Genomic DNA, 12,577 nt, shown 5'->3' on the forward strand with positions numbered 1-12,577 from the left:
TACGGTTTCATCAGTTAGATCCCGTAAAATAAGCGTGAATTCTAGTAGAAAACCTGTATTCTTATGTACCTAGGTGGCGTTAAAACCGCGCGTTAGATACCTACCTAAAAACTACCACACCACACCACATATCTTACAAAATTAAAGTAATGTTCCTTTTCTATTTGTAACTATGTAAAACAAATTCAATATTGCAAGTTATAAAGTGTGTGTAACCAAACTGACCTATGACTGAACTGAACTACATACATAAAGTCACGTCTATATCCCTTGTGGGGAAGACAGTCTTGAAAAGACTGAAGGGCCACGTTCAGCTGTTTGGCTTAATGATAGAATAGATATTCAAATAGAGACAGGTTGCCAGCAACTTAAAACGAAAATCATCGTCATATGGCGGAAGATGTCAAAACAATTTAATGTTCATTCAGTCCGTTTAGTCAAATATGAGGTCAAATCTCACTCTGTTTTTTCTCAAAAGGATTGTCACCAATTTTATTATTTTATCCGCATGAGCCTGAACACATTTATTGACGAATGCAAATTTATTATTTAAAAATATAAGTATTTATTAACATACATACATATCATCACGTCTATATCCCTTGCGGGGTAGACAGAGCCAACAGTCTTGAAAAGACTGAAAGGCCACGTTCAGCTGTTTGGCTTAATTATTGAATTGAGATTCAAATAGTTAGTGACAGGATGCTTGCCCATCGCCTAAAAGAAGAATCCCAAGTTTATAAGCAAATCCCTTTCCAGTCGCCTTTTACGACATCCATGGGAAAGAGATGGAGTAGCCCTATTCTTTTTTCTATTTGTGCCGGGAACCGCACGACACTGCATTTATTAACTCGTCAATAATATTTCATAAGAATTTATCTTGGAAAGACGTTTTTAATTACTTATCTGATAATGATAGAATCTATTAAATACATATCATTAACAATGATAGGTACTTATAAAATTTGGAACATGTGGAAACACAGGTACCTATCATGCGGAACGGAATCGTCATGGTTATAAAAACAGACAAGTGCGTGTCGGGCCACACGCATTATAGGGTTCCGAAGTTGTGAATGCCAACTTTGAGTTCACTTGACACACTATTCACAATATACTTTATCTATCCCGCAAGGGATATAGACGTTGATTTTACCTTCGGAAACTTAACTATACTTATTTGTTGAATTGAAAAGGCTAATCTTGGGTACAAATGGGAGATAATAGATTTAATTTAATGTTTGCAGACTTTGCTTTTATTCTAAAATGTGAATTTCACTAAAATAATCATTACCCCCTTTAATAATTACTTTGTTATTTTATAATTTATGATTGTTGGAAGGAATACGAAAAAAAAATACGTTTATTGTATTGGGACCTTCAAATTTTTTGTGGTTATTTGTTGTTACAGCCGCAACGGAAATACCTACATACTTTTTAGAAATTTCAGCTGGGCGATGGACAGATTTTAGGTACGGAACCCCAAAAACATGTTTGAGCGTCAATACCCCATGCCCCGACTACGGGTAATGCCGCTTAAACATGTTTATTTTCTGTTGTGCTTCTTCTATTAGTAGGACAAAGATATGTATATCCCTTTTTGATAAATTGTTGATTAACCAATAGTTAAACACAGTTTTTATTACTTTAATCAGTTTTGAAATAATATAAACAATTAAAAAAATACGGCATATTTTACTTAAGTGAACACCATTCACTAATAAAAGTAATTTTAATGAAATTGGCCGCCGTGTTATGGTTGTGAAATTCTATGAGCATTATGAAAAAGCACTTGGTGCATTTTCCTATTTGTTTTAGAAGATTAATCATTGGACTAGGTACGCTTATTTCTGTTTTAAAATTCGCTATGAACGCCGTAATTTTGAACGTACGTCTAGTACTTATAAGTCGATGCTTAAAACTTACACTTAAGCCAAAATAGTGCGATCGCCTTAATAGCGGCAATCTTAAGGAGATCATTTTATTACAATGTAAAGTTCTGGGACCAGAACTTCGGGTTATTATTTATGACCACATTTTTGTGGGAAATTCCAGAAAGAGGTAGTTATCTTATGTTACCCCTGAAGATTTTGTCTGGTTCTACCAAAATCGGTTAAATAGTATTTGAGTAAATTGTTTGCAGAACAAAAAAAAAACACTTTTCTCTCTACGAGTATACCTACCTAATATGAGTACGGATGACTGATGACTAACTTGTAAAAAAACTGCGCAAAATTGCATAGAAATCGGAAACAAAATGACAATAGAGCTGCTGTATTACAGCTCTATTGTCATTTTGTAGGAACAAGGTAGGTAATTATGTGACATAACGTTGTTTATGAAGAAGGGCACCCTTAAAAGTATAGTATGATGTTGCTACCTAGGTAGGAAAAATTGCAGAGATCGTGGCAAGTGGAAAGAGGTAGTCTCTGCCTACCCCTCCGGGAAAGAGGCGTGATTTTATGTATGTATGTATGATGTTGCTATAATTTACCATTACCTTGCTTTATTTAATCCTGTACCGTACAATAATCACATGATGTCTACACAATGTGCTGATTGTGAAACCGTACAAAGACAAGATCTGAACAAAGTAAGTATCGAGCTCATTTCGCCATGCATCGAAAAAGCTGATGCATTCAAATTTGCACGGTAATTTACGGGTCTAGTAATTTGTTTTGAGGTTGACTGATTGACGCGTGCTGATGTTAATTATTTTTATTGTAATGAGTACACCGAGACGTAATGCCGCATTTGCTCTGGGGACTTCGTTAAAAATGTTTGTGCTAATCTTAGTCCTTTTCGTGTATGACTCCATCTGTGAGCCACAGTCATGCAACGATTACTGCACTCAACTGTAAGTACTAGTATACCTATATGTACCTACTGATAAAATAAAAATACTTATGTACCTACTAAGATAATGTGGTTGTTGGCACTTTAAGACCACTTTATTTGTTTCCCATGTAGGTACGTCGTAAAAGGCTACTTAAGAATAACCCAAAATATATATTTCATTCTGGTATATTATTATATTTTTGCACTAGGTAGGTATCGTGTAAATGTGACTTTCCTAATCCAATCATGGTCAAAAGGCATACGCCGTGCTTTTCTCCAGAGATGTGAGGGTGTAACCCTCACACGTTTCAATTAGATCGATACGTGGTTTTATGATCTCAACTCTAAACTCTGTAACTTTAAAACAACCGAATTTAATGAAATTTTACATGGACGAAGAATAAAGAGTGTGGCGAAATCTATAGGTACGCCACAAGTTACAAAAATAAAATCACGCGATGCTATCAGTAAAAAACAGCGAAAAACCTAAATCGCGCAAGCAAAGATTTCATGGAGCTATATAAACAACCTCCGACACAACATCGTCGGAGCCGTGGTTCCCCAGGCATAACACCTAGTCTCGTGGAAGATCTTCCCTTTGGTGGCGGTCGCGCCGAATCATCGCTTTCGCTACAATAGGAAGTACTTAACTTTTTAAAACAATGACCCATTGAAGCGAAGAGCCAGGGAAAATTATCTAATAAATAGTCATACAGCAGAAGCCATCGTTCTAAATTATTTCATACCTAAGAAATTTAAGGCATCTACTGTAGATATTTAACCCCGTTCAAATGCTTACTCACTAATACATACTTTATTTAGGCTACCTAAGCGAGGATAACGAAGGAAACTGAAATAATTTTTTACGGTGTTTAATAATAATGCTGTTTATGTGTTACAGACTATCCGGTCAAATTGGAGCCACTTGGAATTTCGTGTGCAATTGTAACTCTCAAAATGAAAATAAAGAAACTAATAAAACGAAACGAAATATAGATAACAGTGCAATATATTATGAGCCCCTAGAATATAACTCTACATCAAACGAGTTACACAATATAAATCAATCATTTGTCATTTTAAATCCAACTTCCTATAATAGAAATATTTCGAATCTTAAATCGGAAATTCACGAAAAACACAAGGCTGGCAATGATCTTATTAATGTATCTGATAACATTGTGGAAAATCAACCCTTCTATTTAGACATAGACATCAAAGAGAGTCCTGAACCAGGAAGATCTTCTCAAAATTATAACGATATCGATAATTTGCAGTTAACTGAACGAAATCTGAAAGATTGTATAGATCTTCACATGATGATATATTTTAGAAGAAACGGTAGTAATGAAATAAAGAAAATTGTAGATGAAGACAATATTAAGAAATATTTTCATATTTCGGATGCTAATTTGATGATGGAACTCAATAGTAAATGTCATCTTCCGTCTAAGGTTCTTGAGCAAAGTTTACTCCAAATAGAAGATATACTTAAATCAAATGAATATCCTCAATTTTCTGGAACAGACGATTATACAACGAGCCATTCAATTAAGGTAAATTCAAAGGATGCTCTTATTAGTAATGACGATAATGATGACTCATCAGTTTCCAGTTCATATGAAATGTCTACAAAACTACCTGTGATTGACTTTTCTAGAAATACTGGTAAAAGTAAAAACCCTGACACATCTTTGAAACATAGTTATCATAATAAACTTGATTGGGATTCCGATTTTAGGAAAGGCATACCTGAAAAGATACTGATAAGAACAGCTAACAAAAACAATTCTTATTACACGACAGTAACTAAGCAATCGGAATTGAACCAGAACCTTACAATGTCACTTACAACAATAAGTGGCAGTACAGGAAAGGAAAATCAAATTGCTATTCACGATTCAAATAATCATAACATAAAAAACAAATTCAAAGATATTTCGTCAAATGACACGAACTCGCAATATATGAGTATAAACAATATTAAAAATAGGGATCCAATGCCTGAAAATTTTAAATTTAAAGAGACGGCAAATCTTGAAAATATTAGTAGTAACATGAAAGATTTTTCGATAGTGACATCTACGATTATTATTCCTGCTGAAGATGAAATTGATAAAATCAGGGAAATAAAACTGAATTATGATATCGATACCACAACACAAAATGCAATCATTGAGGACAAGTCGACAAACGTTATTTATAATAACGGAAACGCAATGAAATATTATAATAGTGGCAGCAGTTACACAATAAAAGGGTTAAATTCTAAACAAAATAGCAGCCTTGGCCAAAGCTTAAAAAATTTGCCATATCGGAACATCAATAAAAGTGAAAAACGTTTTGATTTGGCATTCACAACAGAAGCCGATCAAACAACAATTTTTTTTGAGGATAAAAGCGATTTAGATATCAGTCATAGCATGCTCCAATTAGCTGTTCCCTTATTAGAAAGCAACAAATCAATTGGTTTCACTTATTTAAACCGTACAACAGCGCCTGAAAATGAAATAAAATTATCCAAAATAGTTGTTACGGAATATTCAAATGATACAGTTGTCAGTATTATTGACGGCATTGAAAATCTAAGTAAAAGCGAGTTCAATACAAAAAAAAATGATAAAGTGGCACACCAAAATAATAGTGATGGCGAAGATATTAAAATATCCGGGAATCTTTATTTTAAGTCTAAGAAATTACTTATACCGATGCGTTTTATTCAGGCACCCGATGGAAGAGTTGATTTAACATTCGATGGGAGTTCTTTTTGTGAAAACTTAATTAGGAATAAAAGATCCAATGGTATTATTACTATGTTATGTAATTATACAGTTAATGAATGTAATAAAGCCATTAACAAATAATAAAACACTCATCTTGCTGCTATTTTATTCGTTGGTATAGTGCTACCCAACCCACAGTTTTTGATGTTAAGTAATAGTTCTATAACAGACCATTTAAAAATGTACCTGTATAACAACTTATATGTAAACCGAATGTCATTAAAATCAGTTCAGCATTTTATCCGTGCAAGCGTAATTAACAGACAGACAAACACAAATATGGCGATAATATGGCGAAATCAAACATCGCCAATATGAACTTTAATAAAGAGGTCATACTTTGAAAGTGAAACTAAACGCACCCAGAACTGCGTTGGAGCTACCAACCTTACCTAAAATTATATCGATATCATAGACTAAAGACTAAAATGCAAGCATGTTGATATTTCAACCTGGTGCAACACTATTACCCTCCCTCCTACTCGTCTACATTGCTACAAACTTTTATTTACCAATGTTGATGGCGCTAGTATCTATGTAAATTGGATCTAAATTTGTCAAATAGTATGATTTTTTTTTTAGTTCTTATAGTGGCCACTAGCCTTGTTAACTTTGTTTCACTTCACTACACATCAAGCCGCCATGAAGCTTATCTGTCAATCGTAACGATCGAAGAGTGGAACATCAAGGAGAGGTCGTGGAGGATTTTTACCATCTAGCCACCATCGCCGTTCGCCAATTACACCATGGCTGATACCGAAAAGGCGCCGCAGCCGCAGCCCCAACAGCAGCAGCAATCGGAACAACCAGCTCAGCCGCAACAAGCTAAAGCGGCGGCTAAACAAAAGCAGGTCATCGGTAAGTGCTACGCCATCTTAGTTTTGCTTGCCCGGCATCATGTTGGAAGCACATGGTCATAAAATGAAATAAGGGATTTTTAGGGTTGATTTTTCTTCAATGGCATTTAATTAACGGGGAAATAGGATATATTCAACTAAGTTTTGATAAATGGGATAATTTTAAACTGGTTGATAGTATGTTGACCCTAAAGCATATATCTACGTAACTATCATCTACGAAATCAATACTGAAGATGCTTCCCACTCTGTAACAACTGCGTTGTATGCACCTTTATACGTATTGATTTTGTTTTACTTATGCGACGCATGTGCCCATTGCGAATGTTTGCGCGCCAACTCTTCTGTTACCTATTTATGTAGAAACCTGCTCAATTGCTCTTAAAATAAACAAATTCACCATAAATAATATCATTAAACAAAAATATATCCTACCCTTTTTTTGTCCCTGACTTGTGACTAAACAGGAAATAATAAATCTATCTCTAACCGTCCTGCATACACGATACACGTCAAATGTAAAATGGTAGGCCATTTGTAAGAATTATTACTTTTGAAACGACATCGAAAATAAGAATTATTAAAAATAAATTATTTTTAACATACCTACTTTTGCATGCAAATAAGTATTTGTTTTATCCTACCTACATTTATATAAAGGCAGGGAAGTATATGTAAGTACATTAATTAAATTAATATTCAATGTGTTCTAATACAATTGCAATTGCACTTTATTGCTTGCGAACAAATTCTGTTGTTGTCTTTACTTGTATTTTAAGGATGCTTGTATAATTTTGTCATTAAATATTACTTATTATTTTGGTTCAGTATCTTTGATATTATTAATGCGAATATGGTTCAATACTGACACCTTTGAAAGGTTCTGTTGGATAATTGTAATATCTGTTGGACAATTGTGCCTTTGTCTACTGACAATCAAGCTGAGCATCAAGATATAGTAGCTGTGAAAATACCTTTAATCTATAGAAATTAATTAAAAACAGCTAATGTTTAACAAATGCTATATGCGATTTTATTAGCATTGCATTTTTATAATATAAAATTTATAAGTATGCAGTGCAGGTCAACATACTGTCAAAATTAGAAACTTATTCCAATTATTATTTATATATTTATAAAGAACTTTTAAAATACAAAGAATAATTCACATGTTTATTCTTATTTTACAGCTGAGAAAGTTTCGGGTACTGTGAAATGGTTCAATGTGAAGAGCGGATATGGTTTCATCAACAGGTAACTACTTTATATAATGACTATGAAACTTTTAAAAATACCTAGGGCTTACATTGTGTCATATCACTTTTAACTTTTAGAATCATCTCAATCTTTTTTCAATTAGGAATGACACCAAGGAGGATGTGTTTGTGCACCAAACTGCAATTGCCCGGAATAACCCACGTAAGGCTGTGCGCTCGGTCGGCGACGGAGAGGCGGTGGAGTTCGCCGTGGTCGCCGGGGAGAAAGGCTACGAGGCGGCCGGAGTGACGGGCCCCGGCGGCGAGCCTGTCAAGGGCTCGCCCTATGCAGCTGACAAACGCCGCGGCTTCCATCGCCAGTTTGTAATCAAGATATAATTTATACATCTTTCTGTCATAGTCTTAGCCTTATCCAGTTATCTGATGGCGAGTTTTTCCGAAAAAGATCGATCTACATCAGTAAATTTTTATAAAATGACGCATCACTTAGTACAATCTGTATGGTAGTAGATTACTAACGTTTCATCATGAAGATAAGTGAAACATGAGATTTGCTTAAACATAAAAATATTTCAGATATTACCCCCGTCAAGGCGGCGGACGGGGCGGTGAAGGCGCTCCACGTAGAGGTATGGGTAGACGCGGGCCCCCGCCCAACCAGGGGGGCGCTCAGGGGGATGAGGGGCAGGAGGGCAGCGCACCACCACAGCGCAGGTCAGTTGTTAATCATCACTACCAACCAGGCTGAATATCCTTTGTTTGAATGATGAATACCTGTATGTAAGATAGTGATTAAAAAACATAGTGAGGTAGATAGGTAACCGGCACATTTGGGCTGCGGGATATAAGTAATGTTTATCTAATTTTGGTTTCCACTGCAAGGATGCAGACGTCTGACAGCAGTCTGTGTAAAAACTTGATTGTTCTCCTACATTTGTTGAGGCCTATAAACAGAATTGTATCGTTCCATTTCGTCCTTTGGTGCTCAGCTTCTCCAGCCATTCCAAGATCACAGTCATAGGCGGAACTTGTGCTTGTCTGAGAGGTGAAAATGCAAGCATGACTCGCATTAGGATGATGAAATTTTTCATATTAAAAACCACCATTTTATGTCAACACGTAATGCTTATTGACAGTTACTTCCGCCGCAACTTCCGTGGAGGACGTCGCGGCGGCGGGCCGGGCCCGATGAACCGCGGCGGATACCGACGCGCTCGCCCGCGCAACTACCAGGGCCAAGGTGGATCTGCGCCTGCCGGACAAGGGAACCAAAGCCAACGCCAGAATGGCCAGGAGGGCGATTCCCCAGCCACTGCCTCCTCCCCGCAGCCACCGCAGCAGGCTAAGCCCAAGAACAACAACAAACCAGCCGGTACCACCATTGAGACAACCACCAATGAGAGCCAGGCCTAAACACCTGCAGCCGTACGGAGTGGCACACTCCCTCAATGTAGTGCATGTTAATTCTAGATGTGCCACACGTCCATCACAACTATCTGTCTCGTCTGTTCAACTGAAGAGTGTTCGTTTTAATGTTGTTGCAGACATTCTCTAAGATCTACTGTTAACATCAATTATTTGTCTCGGTGATAATGTTGGAGGGGGTTTTAAATATGGAACTGCATAGGTATCATGGATCAGAGATGTGATATTTTTATTATTAAATTAATATATTGTCTTGTTTGAATGTTTGTACTTGCAATATTTGGTTGTATAACATTAGATTGTGTACACTATTTTAACAGTTTGAAATTTTCAAAACAATCATATGTATGTACACATTTTCAGAGTGATTTTAATCTCCAAGGGGATAAAATAAATGTTGTGCAATGAAATAATAATAATATTTATATATATATATATATGTAGATAAATTGAGAAATGATGTGCAGGTTCCAATGCCCCAAGACGTAACTTTAACGCAAGTCCTTTTTATTTTTAAATCTAATGCATATGTTTTGTATGCTGACATTATTTTAACCATACCCTATTTTAATTTTAATTTGTTTTCATACCAAGTCTTGGTATGTCAGGTATTTTTACTTGTTTGTTTCCTTGATTGTGGGCAACAATTGAAAACCATACTTTTCGACAACAGCTTGGGCGTCGATTAGTTTGTAGATTGTTATACCGTAAATTGCAAGGAAATTCATCAGTTTATGGTATATCAGTTTTCTTAGTCCATATTTTTAAAATGTGTCCTATTTTTTAGTTCTAAATTTTTTTTGCATAATATCATCTCTTATGTCAAATTGCGTATTATAACCAAACTTTTTTTTATTTGCATTTTTAGTATTTTAACTTGAAAGGTAATTATTTTTTTCTTGAATGAATGTAAAACTTAACACTCTCAGAAAATAATAAACTTCTTTTTACCTGTGTGAAACATATTTTATTTATTAGCAATAACAAATTATTTCTATAAATTATCACTAGATACCGTTTTCTCTCTTTTAGACTAGGTTCTGCGCGGGGGCTCTCATAACAAATTTTCAAAAAAGTAGTTACTCCATTTTTGAGATTCAAAATAGAGACAGGAAAGACAGGTAGATCCAGTAATTTTTGTTGATAAACGTTATGTATAATATGACACTAAAATGATTTTATCGTTATAGTTATTATACTCATTTCAAACTTTACAATGGGCCCTTATAACTTTCATGATAATTATTTTTAAGTAAGAACCTCTACCGCCAATGGCTGCTTTACACATTTGTAATATAATAGGGTTTTTGTTATAGTACTACATTTGTAATTCTGACGCATAATTCGAGCTAGAGAGAGATGAGATTGTAGAGTATTAATAGTACGAGATCCGGCTGCAAAATCACTACGTTCATCGCGTAGTTAATCAAACTCACATTTTAACATACATTTATGAATAGGATAATACATATATAATATGAGGCTAAGGCAATATAGGATTATATTGCCTTAGCCTCATATTACTCGGATAATATTAAGCTAGTTTCACTTTAGCTTCTATCACAAAACGCTATTACGAAGTTGCTATATATATTTTCAATTTTGACGTTATAAAAATAATGTGGTTGCTAGCCCATCGCCTAAAAGTGTAGAATCTCAACAATAGCATATGCCTTAATCGCCTTTTACGACATTCATGGGAATCAAAGTGATGGAGTGGCCCTATTCTAAAGGTCTTTAACAAACGGTCTATGATGTATGATAGGTAGTCAAATGGCAGGACGCGCGCCGAAACTAGTTTTATATTACCGCAGTGCTCTCGTACCTACTTATTTACCTTTGGCAGAGGGAAACGTTAAGAAGTGGCGTCTCTATTCTGGATTAATACTTAAAGGTTGTAAGCCCATCGGCTACAAGAAGAATCACAAGTTTGTTCTATTTTTTAATACTTGATCGAAGACTCTTAAGTAGAAAAATATGGAGTGCTTCTATTCTATAGTGTCGAGAACCCCACATGGCAATTTATACAAAAATAGAAATGTAACATAAGGTTACTTATATATACGAGTATGTTAATCTAAAATTATTGTTGGCATTGTAAAAAAATCATGAACGTCAAGATGGCGGAGCCACCTCGCAAAACACAAATATTGTCGAACCAGCCCTTAGTACCTGGTTTGTACCTGTTGGTACCTATATCAAAAAAGTTTGTACCTCAAAGAATTCAAAAATATCGATTGTGATATGTGGTTCCTCCATCTTGACGTCAAAATGGAGGAACCACCTTCGTTTCTTATAAAAATATAATGTATACCGTCAAGATGACCACACGGACACTTAGTACCTCCCAAGATCTTATCGCTATAATCGTTTATTAAAGCAGTTTTTAAGAAAATAATTAACAAAAAGAAAATGACAGAAGTGCCTGTGAATAATTATAGCAAAATGTATTAAACGAAAACTTTACTCCAAAATAGTGCTAGGCGTTTAGGATTTAGTACAAAAAATTATATTTATTAATTATTTAAAAGCACAATGCTAATGTTATGTTTACAGACGAAATATTTTTACTGTTAGGTACCTATACGAGTATTACCTATGTATATGTTCTCTCTCGGTTCAATAGTTTTAATGTGAAACAGAAGAGGCCAAACACAAATATCTAGGGGAAAGCAAAGAAGTGGTCTTATAGTAAAATGTCGGTTTAATGTTTTTCATTAATTTGTGTAGTACAAAATAAAACAAATAGGTAATTAGCAACAATTTACGTAGATAGGTACTTAATGATTATTTTTACATTATTGTGCCTACTAACAGTCTACAACAATCCCACCCAAGCGTAAATAATAACAGAAAATTGTTTGATGATGACAATGGGATGGGACAATTATTTACTTACGAACATCATTATTCATGATGCAAATAAATACACGATGTACGCTAATTACCTATTCAAAGAGGTTGCAGATTTTGACTACTTAATTACAGTTCATAATGTTTTTATTTATCCTCGTAGCATTTGAGTATCTACATAGGTACTGTGATTTCATACCTATAAGTATACAAGTACCTACTTAATAAAGTAAAACCAGGCAGCGATCATAGAAATCGGAATAATACTTATATGTAGGTATTCTTCAATCCGGTAACATCCAATGCTGCCCTCACACATTTTTCCAACACTCTTGACCAGATCGTCGGTTTACCCAATCTTCTGCTAATATACCTATCTAGATCTACCTTCCCCGCGACGATTAAACCACCCGGAATGTTCATCACCTACTTAAATATTGCTTAATATTCCACAAAACCAGAGAGAACTACACCATGTAGTACCTATTGTCCAAATATTGATCCGTAAATGTGAAATCGCAACAAAATAGGTACTTCATTAAAGACATTAATCTTATTTAATACCTAACCTAACCTAAATCAACGGCACATAGCAAGACGGACG

The 12,577-nt window shown here is 35.1% G+C and overlaps 2 protein-coding genes across 2 annotated transcripts; both read left to right on the forward strand.

Annotated features, from left to right (window-relative positions):
- Positions 1-2,552: 2,552 nt before the first annotated feature.
- Positions 2,553-5,845, forward strand: LOC106133760 (hybrid signal transduction histidine kinase A). Its single transcript, XM_013333592.2, has 2 exons — positions 2,553-2,857; positions 3,740-5,845. Exons 1-2 carry the CDS (start codon positions 2,706-2,708, stop codon positions 5,700-5,702), a joined length of 2,115 nt encoding a protein of 704 aa, XP_013189046.2. The 5' UTR covers positions 2,553-2,705; the 3' UTR covers positions 5,703-5,845.
- A 414-nt stretch (positions 5,846-6,259) lies between these two features.
- On the forward strand, positions 6,260-10,081 carry LOC106134071 (Y-box factor homolog). The gene is made up of 5 exons (XM_013334027.2): positions 6,260-6,479; positions 7,669-7,732; positions 7,839-8,054; positions 8,272-8,409; positions 8,832-10,081. Exons 1-5 carry the CDS (start codon positions 6,368-6,370, stop codon positions 9,106-9,108), a joined length of 807 nt encoding a protein of 268 aa, XP_013189481.1. The 5' UTR covers positions 6,260-6,367; the 3' UTR covers positions 9,109-10,081.
- Positions 10,082-12,577: the final 2,496 nt, after the last annotated feature.

Source organism: Amyelois transitella, chromosome Z (genome assembly GCF_032362555.1).
Source record: "Amyelois transitella isolate CPQ chromosome Z, ilAmyTran1.1, whole genome shotgun sequence".
Taxonomy (NCBI): Eukaryota; Metazoa; Arthropoda; class Insecta; order Lepidoptera; family Pyralidae; genus Amyelois; species Amyelois transitella.